The sequence below is a fragment of the Panthera onca genome, chromosome D2 (genome assembly GCF_046562875.1).
Source record: "Panthera onca isolate mPanOnc1 chromosome D2, mPanOnc1 haplotype 2, whole genome shotgun sequence".
NCBI lineage: Eukaryota > Metazoa > Chordata > Mammalia > Carnivora > Felidae > Panthera > Panthera onca.
Window position 1 is genome coordinate 54,796,297 of NC_138349.1, and position 14,552 is coordinate 54,810,848.

The following is a 14,552-nucleotide window of genomic DNA, read 5'->3' on the forward strand; positions in this document are numbered from 1 at the left end:
TCCATTCTGCACCTGCCAGGGCCACACCTCCTCCCAGGAGCAAGCCATACTCCTAGGTGCCCTAGGTTCTTGGTCTAGTAAGAGGCTAGAACTAACTCCGTTTCTTGGTGCTCCTGCTCCCTAGCCTCTTACATTCAGAGATCAATTTTGTGATTTTCGTGACTGCATAACAAATGGAACTGTGACTTTTTCATAGGAGGAAAAAGAAGTCTCTGGAAGTCCTTCGAGTTTCTGTAAGTGCCTTGGGCTTCTATACCCCGTACCCGGGCCTTCTAACCCAGAGCAACCAGGTGAGCTCTCCCTACTGAGCTCGGTGGGAGGTCTGACTCAACGCCTCACCTTCCAGGGCTTTCCAGCACTTTTCCCTGGTAGCATCAGCCAGCCATGGGAGCCAGGGTTCTTGGCACAGATGGCACACAATCCACATACCTCCATTACCAGGCTGGCAGGCAGCCCCGGAAAAGGACAGAGCAACACACGGGTGGACCCGAGTCTGAAGAAACTTGCCTTTTACCGGCAACCATCCCCCTCTTTTATTTCACAGCACTGACGAGACTCAACTGTTTTAACAAACCTTTTTTTTATTAGAAAAGTAAAAAATATTGCATAGGTCTTAATACTTGAACATCAAGTGTATTCATGAACAGCGAGTATCTTCATGTAAACAGTTCTAGATGGAAGACCCAGATGGCACTCTTCTGGGGGAGGGGTTCCAGCCCCCACCCCACCCCAATCAGCCCCATCCCCTCACAGCTCAACTCCCCAGTACACATTGGGGGAGGGGAGGGAGGGGCAAATGCAGCTCCCAGGTGTATTTTTTCAAGTGTCAAAGATCCCCAAGTGATCCCAACACCCACCCCTTCCTACTCTTACATTCATGCGTCTGTAAGATAGCTGCCTAGAACAGGTCAGTAGTGAAGCTCTGATCAAAACAAAAACAAAAACAAAAACCAAAGGTACAAAAACAAAGAACACATTTGGCCCCTTCAGACCATGAGATACACAAAACCGCCTTGACCTCCCCCCTCCCACCAGGGCTGCTACCAGGAGCACACAACCCCTTGCAAAGGCCAGTGCAGCCCAGCTGCTCACCTGGCTGTCACACCACTGTTGTCTTAACTGTCAGTAACGATAAAAATAATAAGGTACATGCTACATACACATCCAGCCAGAAGCCCAGTTGGCCCCTAAGCCTTTGTTTCATGCTACAGTACTGAGGGGCATAGGCCCCCAACCGGGAGCTACCTGCACACCTCAGTGAGCTTCCTAGGAAACACAATGTTCCCCCCACCTCCACCTTCCTCCCCTCAGGTGGCTGTTGTCAGTTTGCTAACGACAGGCGTCAATCCCTCAGCTCCTGCCTGCCAACCTCCACCTCAAAATCAAAAGTTGAGTGGTCTCTGGCGTGGGGGCAGGGTAGGCCCCCCCCCCCCTCCCCGAGGCACAAGTTCAACACTCCTCAATGAGCAGCTGCTCGGAGCTATACAGCTTTTTCTTGATGACTCGGAAGCCCGTGCTCAGCGTCAGGGACTGGCTGAAACCGGGGACGAAGGGAGAGTTGGCAGAGCTGAACAGCCCCTGGATCTTAGGCCAGAGGCGTGAGTCCAGGCGCAGCACGAGGGTCAGCTGGAAAGTGGGCACCAGGCTGGGGTCGAGGGCCAGCTGGCCGACGCTGTGGCAGCTCTTGCCTTGCTCTACGCAGACGTCCAGCAGCGCCCCCCGCAGGCCACACGGCTCGCTGTAGGCCAGGCGCAGTAGTTCCTTGCCCACCTGGCTCACCAGCTGGCTGGGCATCAGCAGGCGCGCTGGGCGCCGTGAGCCCAGCCGCGCCTGGGACAGGCTCTCCTGCAGCAGCTGCATCAGGTTGGCACACAAGTGCTCATCCTCAGGGTCGCTGAGCAGCTCGAAGTCGGGCAGGGACACCCCATCCAGGTATGCCGAGTCTGGTAAGGGAGAGCACACAAGAGAGGGATATAAGAACAGCTCCAAAGGCGGGGGGGGGGGGGGGGGGGAGGGAGGAGGGGGGTGCTCTTGCGTTAAGAAACCAACACTCCTTCCCACTCTGTGCCTCAGTTTCTGCCCCACACTTGTACCCTATACTCCAATCTCCGTCCTCCATCCCGCCACCCCTCCGCAATCAGGGTTCTGATGGGATAGGAAGACAAGGCAGCGTTGACCCCTTCCAGAGCGGTGCTTTTTCACCTCCCGGGCCCCGTGAGTCGCGTCCAGTCTCCGCCCACGGCTTACCTTCCTCCGGCCCAAAGCCACTGTTGCTGCTGTCCAGGGACTCGCAGTCCGAGCTCTCCAGGCTCGCGCAGCGACCAAGACCCTCTTCTCGGGCCGCCGACCCCCAGGCTGAGCGCGGCGGCTGATCTGGGGTGTGAGTTCGGGACAAGGACGACGATGAAGAGGAGGAGGACGATGAGAAGCGATCCCAAAGGCTAGGCATGATGAGGACGGACGCCAGGACGTTTGCAGTTGAGCTCTGGATGCAGGAACGCAGAAAACGCTGTAAGACAGGAGGCGCACGGACCCGGCGTCAGTCTGGGGGCTGGACCAGACTGAGAGCGCTCGGACCCTCAGGATTGAGGCCTCCCCACGCAGGAATCAGTACATACTGAAAGGACACTTACCAGCTAGCTCGGTCGGCGAGAACTGCTAGGACAAGTGCGTACTGCCGCTTGAATGGGTGCGCGAACTGGTATCAACCCCCGCGCACTGCCCAGACCTGTCCCTTCTACCCACCCGCACCTCCCCCTTGGCCTGCCGCGGTCCCTAGCACCAGCACCGAGAGGCCTATAAGGACTAGAGCGGAGAGGCCACGCCTCCTCAGCGCCTCAGCCCAATCCAGATCCGGGAGTGTGGCCCCCCTCGGCCAATGGGCTCCGGGCGCACGTTCGCAACGTTCTCTCCTGCCCGGTGACAGAGGTCTGGCCCCGCCCCCGCTGAGCCCCAGAACGCTCCCAGCCGAACCCCGCGCCGCGGCCACGCCCCCTTTCTGGAAGGGATCCGCGGCGGCTGCAGCTGCCAAGGTCCCCGAGGGCGCTCGCGGCAGGGGAGGATCAAGGAAAGACTTGTTTATTATAGGGTCCTGTTGCTGGGGGAGGGGGTAGCCGTGACCGCGCGGGGGGAAAGGCAGGGGAACTTGAGGGGGCGGCGGGCCGGGAAAACGGTTGCCCCCAGCGTCTGGGAACCTGAGACTACAGGCACAAGTAAGCGCTCGGGTGGATGCCTGTGGGACGGCGGCGCGGGGAGCAGACGTTAACCCGGCCGGACCTCGCGCACATACCCCACGCTAACCCGGCCTTGCATAGGGTCGGAATATGGGGATGGGGTCCAGGCAGGGCTGGTCCCAGCGCCGAGCTCTCTTGCAGCGCCACCAGTTTGTTAACTCTACAGCCCCAGGGGGTGGGTTAATGGGGGAGGTCCATGCCCCCCCCCCCCCACATATGATCCTCGTCCGCTAGATCGTGTCCGCTCCCACCCCCAACTGCTTCCAAGGAGAGAGTTTGGCGAGGGTGGCTAGAAGAGGTTTGTTGGGCTCGGGTTCCTAGCGCCTGGTCTTGGGTCTGAGAACGGGGACTCAAATTCGATGAACACAAGGGCCCTCCGCGGGCCCTACAAACCGACAGCGGTTCGGTGGTGTCTCCCCCGCCCTCTGTACCCGAGAGTCCTCGGGCGTCTGCCGGGTCCTAGCGCCCCTCCTTCCAAGGCGCTTTGTGTAAAAGAACCGGAGAGTTGCATCAGGACCAAGGACGATCTCCGGAAAAGTCCGGGAGTGCAATGGCCATCCCCTGTTTCGTCATTCAGGCGGGGCCACAGGATATCTGGCTTGATGGCAGTGCTCGGGGACGAATAATGATTGCTGAGGGTGGGAGGAGGTTCGGACTTTACGTCTTTAAAGCCTTATCAATCTGGGACACCGGGATCCTGATAGAAGAGGGAACCAAATTTACAGCAGACGCTCCCACTCCGGGAGCCTAACCAGATCCGACTGGCAGGCCTCGCCTCGGGGGCGGGCTTGCGCGTGACAGATGACACTTGCTGGAGGTCGGGCCCCTGCCATCCCCACCCCCACCTAATTAAAAAAAAAAAAAAAAAAAAAAAGGCTGACCCGTGGGCCTTTCGGGCAAACCGTGACTCGAACCAGAAAGGACCGGAATTGAGGCCCTGCACCGCCCCCCCCCTCCCCCATTTTCCAGATGGAGGAACCAATTATGGAGACAAATTTATGGATAAAAAATAAATTAGGGGGAGTCAGATTAGGAGATAGCGTTAAGATTGCCGCACAACAGAATAGTCTTTTGGCCGCTGGGGCGATTAAGGCCTGAACACTGGCCCTTTCTTCCTGTCCTCCGAGTTCCAGTCACTTACTGGGAGCCTTAAAGACACCAGGGTCAGGGGGGTTAGGGGAAGTGCTTGGAGGGCTGGTGGTGGTAGGTGACATTCTCTTGAAATCACAGTTTACTGAGGTGGGGTGACCCGTATGGATGTGGCCTTGTCGCCAGGACAGAAGGTTAGGGAATGAATCCATCAGAGTACAATTCCCTCTTCCCACCAGACAGACTGGGTTGGGGACACCTGAGACAGAAGGAGATAGTTTGGGGATGTTTTTCTTTTTCATCTCTCCCTCTCTCTGTGGCAGGAAAAAGAAATATTTCAGAAAAAAAATGTGGAACACTAAGAAAAATAGAGGTTTTTAAAAAAGTGGATATTCATAAGCAAAAGAATCCAGAGACCGTGTGGAGAGCTCAGTTCACCAGTAACCATTCATATTCAATATGGTATTTGTGTGGTGCATTTGAGTGTTTGTGTGTGTGTTGAATATGTGCAGTGTGTCTGCAGTGTAGGGTTTGTGCTTTGTATGTATTTTGTGTGTATGTGTGTGGAATATCTGTGGTGTGAGTGCGCTGTATGTGTAGATCTTAGTGGGTGTTGGTTATGGTATGGTGTATGTGAACTGTGTGTGTGGTATATATGAATTGTGAATGTGGTTTATATGTGGAGTATACGCAGCGTAAGTGTGGGCTGTGCAGTGTGTGTATGTGTTGTGTTATTTGTGTGGCAGCGAAACATGGTCATGAAGCAGTGTACTAAGCACATTTTATCGTTCACTGTCTCATTCTGTTATTGCCAAGTTTTTCCCAAATGGGAAGGCCTGTGTTAATGGGCACTGAGTAATTTTGTTTCTTTTCAAAAGAAATCCACTAATGTTGTTGCCTCATTGTGTTTTCTAAAAATATGGAAAAAAGGACCAGCAGTCTTAGCCCTGGACATCTCTCCTAGAGCAGAAGGGGTGGGCTGCAGAATAAACAATCACCTACAAGGAGGACTGGGGGCCGGGGAGGCTCCAAACGACTTTCCTCACTGACCCCCTTCTCCCCTGTGAAGGAGGGCTCAAAGCCCCATACCATTGTCTTCCAGGAGAACCTTTGGACCTGGAAGAGGAATTTCTTAACTGTTAGCCCCTCTGTGGAGTCAGAGTAAAGGGCGTTGATCCATCGTGTGAGGGGAAGGGAAGGGTAGGATCCCTTCCATCTGGCTGGGGCTGCAAAGTCTTCATTACCACCCCACTTACCCCTCCCACTATTGAAGCAGATGGGGGTGTGGGAAACACCTAAAATGTGTAACTCCTGGGGGAGGAGGAAGCTCAGTCTCCTCACCTCTAAGCCAGGCCTCCTTGGAGACCTCAAAGATCCCATAAACCCTGCATTTGGTGTGCTTCTCTCTCCCTACTACTCCCCTTGGGCCTAAGCTGGCTGCAGGTCAGACTTGCCTGAACATGCCCCTGCCTGAAGCTTTGGAGACCCAGCTCTGGCATCCCTGCAGCCAAGAAGCCTTCCCCAGCACGCCCACCCCCACCCTCCCATCCCTTAGGTGCCCCTCCTCATGTCATCCTTATACCTGTGTATATCTCTTGTTAATAATTGTTTCCACTTTAGTCTTCTTATTGGACTATGAGCTTCTTGAGGATGGTGTTCTACTCTCCTTAGCTTCCAGTGGACAGCACATAGTAAAGGCTCAGTGAACATTCCTTGGATGAACAGATGAATGGATGGATGGATGGATGGATGGATAAAGCAAGAAGGTGAATTTTCCCAGAATTGTAGACCTACATCTGGATTCCCAAGACCAAGGTGGGCCTTTGGGGTGGACCTTCAGAAGACCCGGATGCTACGTTTCTATCCTCCTTCTGACAAGTGCTGCCCAAAGTCTTGGATGTATCTGAACCTTTTCCTCCTTTCTCAGCTCAGGTCTGGGAGTGGGGCTTCTAAGGCCCCCATTTAGTTCTCCAATTGGAAGATAGCACACAACCCAAGGAAGCTGGGGAGAGAGGGGACATTGTGTAGAGGGCTGATGTGGGGAATCTTTTCAAGCAATTAGTACTTTACCTTCAAGTGCTTCAAAATACTTAAAAAAATCTTTTGACATAAAATTCACATACACATTCACAATTTTTTTTTAATTTTTATTTTTGAGACAGACAGAGAGAGAGAGAGAGAGAGAGACAGAGCAAAGGGGATGAGGGGCAGAGAGAGAGGGAGATCCAGAATCCAAAGCAGGCTCCAGGGTCTGAGCTGTCAGCACAGAGCCTGACAGGGGGCTCGAACTCATGAACTGCAAGATCATGACCTGGGCCAAAGTTGGAAGCTTAACTGACTGAGCCACCCAGGTGCCCCACGATGAACAATTTTAAAGTGAACGATTCAGTGGCATTCAATTAATTTCCAACATTGTGCAACCACTATCTCTAATTCCAAAACATCTTTATTACCTCAAAGGAGACCCCAGATCCAAGCGCTGGGTCACTCTCGTCAAAATCCTTTTGAAGTTTATATTCCCTTGTTGGAATAGGGTTGCTCCTTTGCCCAACTCCAGAGGGCATCCTTTGCTTTTGAGTCTGTGCATTTACATATGTCTTCTAGGGAATTGTGCTCGAGGGAGCACGGGTCACATAGACGTAATGTGCAACATGGACAGCAAGACAACCACGGGGAGACTGGCTGAACTCTGAGCAGGAGTGGCCTAGTGTCACGTCCTGGGTCCTGAGTGACTCAGGCCTCTGGAGCTGGTAACCAGGCCCCATGTCCCAGTCACTGTGGCCAGAGCCCTGACCACACAGACACTGCCTCCGCCCGGGCCCTGCTCTATTCCCGTGGGACCTGCCACAGCCTGCAATTGAAAGTCAATGAGCACTCACTCCTGGCCTCCTGCCTCTCCCGGTTCAGGCGGTTTTTGTCCAGCGCACCGATTCCCAGGGCCTCAGTCTGGCAAGTCGCCCGAGTCGAGTTTGGGAAGTTAAACCAGATCTTGGGGTGGGAACCCTAGAAGTCGGGATGGGAACCCCTGAAGGCCAGCCAGCTTGCCTGCGAGGCTCAGCTTGGGCACCTTCGCAGTTCTTTGGAAACATCTCATTGAGGCTAGTGGAGGTGGTGGGAGGAGCCAGTGGGTCAGGGCGGTGGGGAGAGGGTGGAGGGGTGTGGTAGGAGGTGGGGACAGTGGAGCCAGCAAAAGTGTTCCCAGGACTTCTGCGGCTTTTTTACTTGAAAAACAACAAACGACCTTGTCAAAATAAGCAGGGCTGTAAGTGCACCCAGTTTATTAGGAGGGTTGTGAAAAGCTATTGACAGCCCAGGGCTTCAGGTAGGATTTTGATTGCACTGTTGCAAGAACTAAAAACTCAGTGGGGAGTCTTTTTGCAAATGAAATTACTTTTTGAAACGGAAATACTAACAATACAATGTATTGTATAGGCTTAAAAAGAATATGTCTTAAAAACTACCATCTATACCCTGAGGAATGAAAACAGTGCCATTCTACAGATGAGGAAATTGAGGCCCAGAGTGAGTCCAGGAATCCTTTCAACCAATGGCTTTCAAGCCCAACCGATAATTAGAATCATCTGGGGAACTTGTTACCATAGATTCTCATCTCTCCACCCCCTATTTTAATTTGGTAGGTCTGTGTGGGGCCCTTTCGTACAACAGCCCCCTAGGCGATCCTGACGCTCCGCTCCATTTTAGTTGGAATGTCTGCTGACCTCTCAGAAAGGTAGGTCCTCAAAAAAATGCAGGATTGGCTCCCCAGCCTATGAAAGGGCCTGCCTGTGGGTTGGGGTGGGTTAGGGGCAGGTGACGTGGCGTGCAGTTGTGAAGACTGGGCCCGCACAGGGTCATGGTGAGCTCACAGCCAGCTAGTTCTTCTGGGCCCCTAGGTTTCACAAGTCATTTCCTTCAGGAACAGGGCAAGGGCAGGGGGAACCCCACAAAGGGCTGGCTCAATAAACCACCGTGTCAAAGGATGGGGCTTTTGAGAGCTAGTGGGATAGCCTGGTGGAGGATCCTGACAGACCTCCCTTTACCCCAGCAGTGGTGAGAGGCACAGAGGCTTACCAGACTTCCACCGCTCCCCGCCTTGTTTCCCACATAGCCAGAGGGGTCAAGGGGTCCTAGGGGACGCAGCCAGACTCCAGGACACCGGCTCTTTTCTCACTAATCCACCGGGATGCCTCTCAGGAAGGAATCCCATATGTTCCAGGGTGAGCTTTCAGCCAGCTTCCCAGGATCCCTCTCCCACTCGGGCTTCTGAACGCTTATGAGGAAAGAAAACAAAGAGGAGGGAAGGCCAGAAGCAACACCCCTCTCCAGTTAGTGCCCAAGGCCTAAGCTAAATGTCCCTTGATTTCTGGCCTTGTGAGGGGACAGGAATAACCTAACCTGAGTTCAGGTTATGTAGCCACTGTGCTGTGGCCTGAAGCAGCTTCTTGGAAGCATGACATGTCTTTGAATTCCAGTATTTTTTTTTTTTTTTTACAAATAATGCAATCTTGCATTCTCTTTTTACATGTTATCTGTAATTAATCTGTGTTAATTTTAGTAGCAAACTTTTTATTTATTTTAATTTTCTTTTAACATTTATTTATTTTTGAGAGACACAGAGCATGAGCGGGGAGGGGCAGAGAGAGAGAAGGAGACAGAATCTGAAGAGGCTGCAGGCTCTGAGCAAGCTGTCAGCACAGACCCTGATGTGGGGCTCGAACCCACAAACTGTGAGATCATGACCTGAGCCAAAGTCGGATGCTCAACTGACTGAGCCACCCAGGACCCCCACTTTTACTTATTTTTTAAGTAACCTCAGCATGGGGCTCGAACTCATGACCCGGAGATCAAGAGTCACATGTATGCTTTACCAGCTGAGCCAGCCAGGTGCCCCTAGTAGCAAACTTTTAAATCATCAGTTAATATTACTTAATTTCTCCCTTCCCCTCCCAAAACAAACGAACAAACAACCCAGTAAAACCTTTAAAAAAAAATTTTTTTTTTTACATGTATTTATTATTGAGAGACAGAGCTAGACAGAGCATGAGCATGGGAGGGGCAGAAAGAGAAGGAGACAGAATTTGAAGAAGGCTTCAGGCTCTGAGCCGTCAGCACAGAGCCCTATGCAGGGCTTGAACCCACCAACTGCGAGGTCATGACCAGAGCCGAAGTTGGATGCCCAACCGACTGAGCCACCCAGGTGCCGCCCCACCCTGCCCCTGCTGGTAAAACCTTTTAATAAAAAAAAAAGACACTGCGATTATCCTGTGGTTTCATGTAGTGTTGGGATTTTCATACCCCAGTTTTGAAAACCCAGAACTAGAGCGTCTCAAAGGCCTCTTTAACTTCCACAAGGATTGTAGTGAAGGAAAAATCACGAGTTCCCTGGAGCTGCTTTTCTACAACTCCCAGGCCTGGCCTGTAGCGGGGTGGACCATCTGGAAGATGTCTGCCCAGGAAGATAGAAACAGGCGGTCCAGGTCCAGCCCTTAGAGTTTTCTTGCCTTTTGGGGGTTTCCAATTGCCGTATATCAGAAGGGAAGGAGGGGTCAGAGTGGGTTTGTTCTTCAAGGTGGGGGGTGGGTGGGGGTGGGGGTGACAAGAAAGATCTGAGCTGCCACCATGGGGACAGCCTGAATCCAGGCTCACAGCTTGCCTGGACTGTAAAATGAGCTCACTAATTTTGCTTTTTGAGAAACAAGACACCAGGAGGGCTGTCTAGCCTCTGGGTACCCCAATGGGTACCCCAAGGGGTTGAGGTGAATGAGGCTGGATTAGAATGCTCAGCAGAGAGGTCCAGTTGACCCTCTCTCACTGTCAGAATCTTTCTGTCAGTGGAATGAACCTTAAAGTCTTTGAATGTTAGGGCCCGAGGGCCCTGGAAGAGTACCTCTTCCAGCCTTCCCACCTGCCCACTTTATGTACAAGGAACCGAGCAGGAGGGTGAGTAGGCCTAAGTGTTGCCTGAGATCTCCCACTCTCCTGGCAGTTAGACCTCATTCAGTCTTCAGGAACTTTCTTTTCTCGGGCTTGCACCACTTCCTCACCCCCCTGCCAAGCCTGTCTGTAATTTCACTCAGAAGTGTGTTTTTAGTAGCCAAAGGTTTGGGAAACACAGGTCTATGCGAAAGGCAGCTGCCCAGGGTCTACTAGGCTTTTTTCTGAAATTCCTTGGCTGGCAGGTGATTGGGAACTGCCAGTTCTACCTGGCAACTTTGCCACGTGCTCACAAAGATCTGTGACCTTTCTGGAGCTCTTTGTGGTTTTAAGAGCACTTCCATGTTCTAAAGTATTTTCATAACGCCACCAATAAAAATAACTAATACTGTATAGTGTACTGGTGCCTCACCAGTGTCCTTTTACAGGTAAGAAAACAGGTTCAGATAGGCGCAGTGACTTGCCTAAGGTCATACAGTCATTCGGGGTTGGAGCCATGACTCTAGATCTAGGCTCGTTTCCTTAACGCCACCCCACCCCACTGACAGGCTTAGTTGTGAGCCAAAGGGGACTGTATGGCTGGAGATGGGGGGCACTGCGTGTTGGAGAGTGGTGGTATAGAAGAGGTAGAGTGAGCACCTGGAATTGCTATGTTGTTGTTAACAAAAAAACTTTCTCTCCTTGGTTGGTCCTTGTGTTATCGAATAGGGTTCTGCCTCCCCCTGCAGAATTCAGCAGGGCCCGGCAGTGCTGACTCAATAACAAAGCAGACTGCCACCCAACGGGTTTCTCTTTAGCTAGACACCCTCAGACCCAGAAGTGACAGTCCACCACATACCCCCCGCCCCCCCCAGGTATCCTTCCTGATGGCTCTGGTCCCCTCTAGGAAGGCCAATGTGGGAAGTGGTGCACCAAAAGTAGGCTCTTTCCCTCCCCACAGCGTCCCTTTTGTAACCCACAAAGGACTGGCTTTGGCACAGGAATCCAGGAGCCAGGAGCCAGTGCTGAATCTTTTTGTGCTTAAAAAACAAACGCAGAGAAACACAAAAAATTCTAGATCTTCAGATTCTACTCTGGGAAGAGGTGCACACAAGAGCTGAACCGACTTCCCCAGATATCTATAGCAGCGGTCTGCAGTGGGGCCAGCCGGGATGGGGGAAGGGAAGAACCCCCTGCTCTCCCCTCCTCCCTCCATCCCGCCGAGGTGAGCCCTCAGGGGAGCCCGGCCGTGGAGGTGACAGATGCAGAGCAGCTGAATGGGGGGCGGGGAGGGTAGGTTTGTCTCCGCGGACCCCCTACGGGGTAAGCCGGGACGTGACTTGGAGAACGTGCTTCTGGGGGACCGGTGGGGGAGAAGAGTGGGACTGAGAGAAAGGCGGGGCCGACTCCGGCCCCGCCCCCCGTGAGGAAAGAGACTCCTCCTACCGTCCGGGGGAACGCTGTCCCGCCACAGATGCTGAGCTCAGCGTTTCGCTCAGGTCGCGGGGCTGCCGGGTGGGGGCAGGGCGAAGGGGCCGGCGCCTTTCTGTTGAGGGCAGAAGAGGGGGAAGTGGGGGAGGAGGGAGAGGCAGAGGAGGCCCTTACAACCCTGAGGCTGTAACTCTCCTCCGACCGGGTCCGCTAACAAAGCGTTCTCTGTTGGTGTAGGGGAGGCCTCCCGGGTGCACGCAAAACCTAGAGGGGCGGTGGGGGGAGCGTCTGTGAGTCATCACCCCAAACCCTGACTTAGCCCCAAGAACCCGCGTCAGAGAGGCCAAGCCCTGTGCCCTCTGACCCCAGGATTTGTTTGATGGAGGGAGTGCAGAGAGCAGTGCCTGCCCCTGGAAGGCTGCAGGCCAGAGCCGCCCAGGCCACCTCCAGCTCGCACAGGAAGGGACTTTTATTTACGGCAACCTTGAAAAGAGCAGAGAATGATCAGCTGGGGAGGGGAAGGAAGAAAATCCTTTGTACCCACCTGGCATAAACGGTTACCCAGGCCAAACGGGTGGGTGGCTATTTTTGAGCTGACCTACATACCTATTTGCCTCTTTATCTTTTTTATTATCACACATGGTTATTATGGGAGCTTTTCTTTAGCACTTGGTGCAGCTGCTGCATTTGCTGAGGGCTGCACAATGAGGCGTGTTGCCTCAATCTCCTGGAAAGTTTTAAGAGTCTCTGATCCTGGAAAGAAGGACATCAATAGGTCTTGCAGGAGCTTCCCCAAGCTGTTTCCCCAGAGAACAGGATCCTAATCCTGAAGCACCAACTCCAGAGCTGGCCAGCCCTGGAGGCAAGAAATGACATTCAGATTTGACAGCAATGTTACTGGGTTTTGCTGAGGCTGGCCTAAAGCCCCCTTAGCCTCTGGGCCTCCCATTACAGCGAAAGTTGATCTTGTGGTCCTGCCGGGGCCCCGCTCTCTGGCAGGTGAGGTTTCCCTTTACAGACAGAGCAAGTGAGGCACAGAGATGAATTGTGGACGGAAGTAGCTAGGATTTACTGCTCCAATTCTGGAGGCAACTCTTTTTTTTTTTTTTTTTTTTTTTTTAAGTAGAAACAGGAAGAGCCTGGCGATTTCTCTTGATATTACCTTTGTTCAACATCACTAAGGCCTCCCTCTTGAACCTTTTAATACCTCCCCATTGTCCTTAGAGCAAGTCTGTCTCCTTCCCTTGGCCTAGCGAGCCTTTAGGGCAGCCCCTTGCTATCTCTAGATTCATCTTCCTCCCACAGCCCAGGAGGGGAAAATCACATATGGCTCTAATTACCTCTGAAACGCTCTTAAATTTTCCATAAAGTACAGTATGCAGGGCTTTGTGTATACAACTTTGCACAGTAATATGTATGTAGATGTGCAAAATATATACAGCCATGTACCGTAGATCATAAAGGAGGACATCAAAGTATAAGCATATAATTTACAGTATTTTTAATCACACTAAAGAGAAACAGGTACATAGACCTGGACGTGAGACTGGCAGAGGTAACAGCAGATTTCTGTCTTGTCCTATCTGGTGACCTCTCGAGTAGAGTATGAAATCCTTGGCCTGGAAGGAGAATGAGGATACTCGCACTCCTTAAACTATTCTTTTTTGCTTGGGTTTTTCTTTCAATGCCGGTATAATTCACTTCACCCAGGTTCCCTGTGCCGTGTGGGGAGTCTTTCCTCTGTGCTGTCAAGTGTCTTCCCTTCCACCTGGCTCCTGTCTTCACACTAATTACTCTTCCTGGATGCCTTTCTAGCTCCTTCTAGCTCTGACTGCAGGCTGGTCTCAAGTTCAGGGCCCTCCAGGAGCCCTCTTTGAACATAGGTGGGAATCTCCATGTTCCCCTGCTGGGGAGTAAGGACAGGGAGTCCAACCCAAACCTGCCTGACTTTGAAGCCCTGCTCAGTTCAGAGGGCTGGGATGTGTTCCTCTCTCCTCACTTGACATCGTGTGTTGAAACGATCCCATCCTGGGTCTGAGGCCACATCACACTGTAAACTCCTTCATGTATTTTAAATCTTTAAACACCCACTAACACCGCCACCACCTACACACACACACACACACACACACACACACACACACACACACACACACACCCCTACCTCTGTATGTTAGATATGCTCAGCAAGTATTTGGCCCAGAATTGAATGGAACTAGAGCCTACATGTGACTCAGGGTCAATGTGAAATCGGTGGGAAGTCTCCCCTGCCCCCTCCCAGGCAGTGGGGAACTTGCTTCCTGTGAACTCTGATAGCATTTATTACTGTCACAGAAAGTCAAAACTGAAAGGGGGATTTCCCTTCTTGTCAGATGAGAAGACCAAAGGGAAGTATCCAAAGCAACCCTGAATGGGAACCAGATCCCACAGTCCGCTGGTTTACACTGGCCCTCTCTCCCTTCACCTCATCGCCTCTTCAGAGAGGCCTTCCCTGGTGGCCCCATCCCTTCTTCTCCTCTATTGTTTCCTTTCAAGGCACTCAGTCAGTATGGAATTATACAGGTATGTATCTGTGTGGGCCCCCAATGCCTGTCTTTCCGACTAAACTGCAAGCTTCAGGAGACCAGGGGTTGTATCTGTTTCATCCTGGAGCTCTAGTGCAGGGCAGGTCCACAGAGTTGCCAATAAATATATATGAGCAGGAAAAAATAAGTATCCATATGGCCTGAGAACCTCCTCATAGGTGCCTAGGGCAGCACTGAGATTGGATCAAAAACCATAGAGTTGACAAGCCTCGAGTGCCCTGTCTTGAGGAGCTTAAGGTTAGGAAGGGAGATGAGACACCTAGTGAATAGCCTCACTCAAGGAAGATGGTTGAATCAGGAA

The 14,552-nt window shown here is 52.3% G+C and overlaps 1 protein-coding gene across 2 annotated transcripts; it reads right to left on the minus strand.

Annotated features, from left to right (window-relative positions):
• Window positions 1–563: 563 nt before the first annotated feature.
• Window positions 564–2,767, minus strand: DDIT4 (DNA damage inducible transcript 4). 2 transcript variants are annotated; one of them, XM_078434357.2, is made up of 3 exons: window positions 2,634–2,767; window positions 2,248–2,485; window positions 564–1,943 (listed from the first exon to the last, which is right to left on the minus strand). In XM_078434357.2, the coding sequence occupies exons 2-3, from the start codon at window positions 2,447–2,449 to the stop codon at window positions 1,450–1,452; spliced, it is 696 nt and encodes a 231-aa protein (XP_078290483.1). In that variant the 5' UTR covers window positions 2,450–2,485; window positions 2,634–2,767; the 3' UTR covers window positions 564–1,449. The 2 variants fall into 2 exon arrangements, with proteins under 2 accessions (XP_078290483.1, XP_078290482.1); XM_078434356.2 differs by having other exon boundaries at window positions 2,248–2,509.
• Window positions 2,768–14,552: the final 11,785 nt, after the last annotated feature.

Coding starts and splice junctions, on each gene's coding strand:
- DDIT4 (XM_078434357.2), bottom strand. CDS start 2,449: ATGCCTAGCCTTTGGGATCGCTTCTCATCGTCCTCCTCCTCTTCATCG. Junction 1,944..2,247: donor TGGCTTTGGGCCGGAGGAAG/GTAAGCCGTGGG, acceptor CTCCCTTACCAG/ACTCGGCATACCTGGATGGG.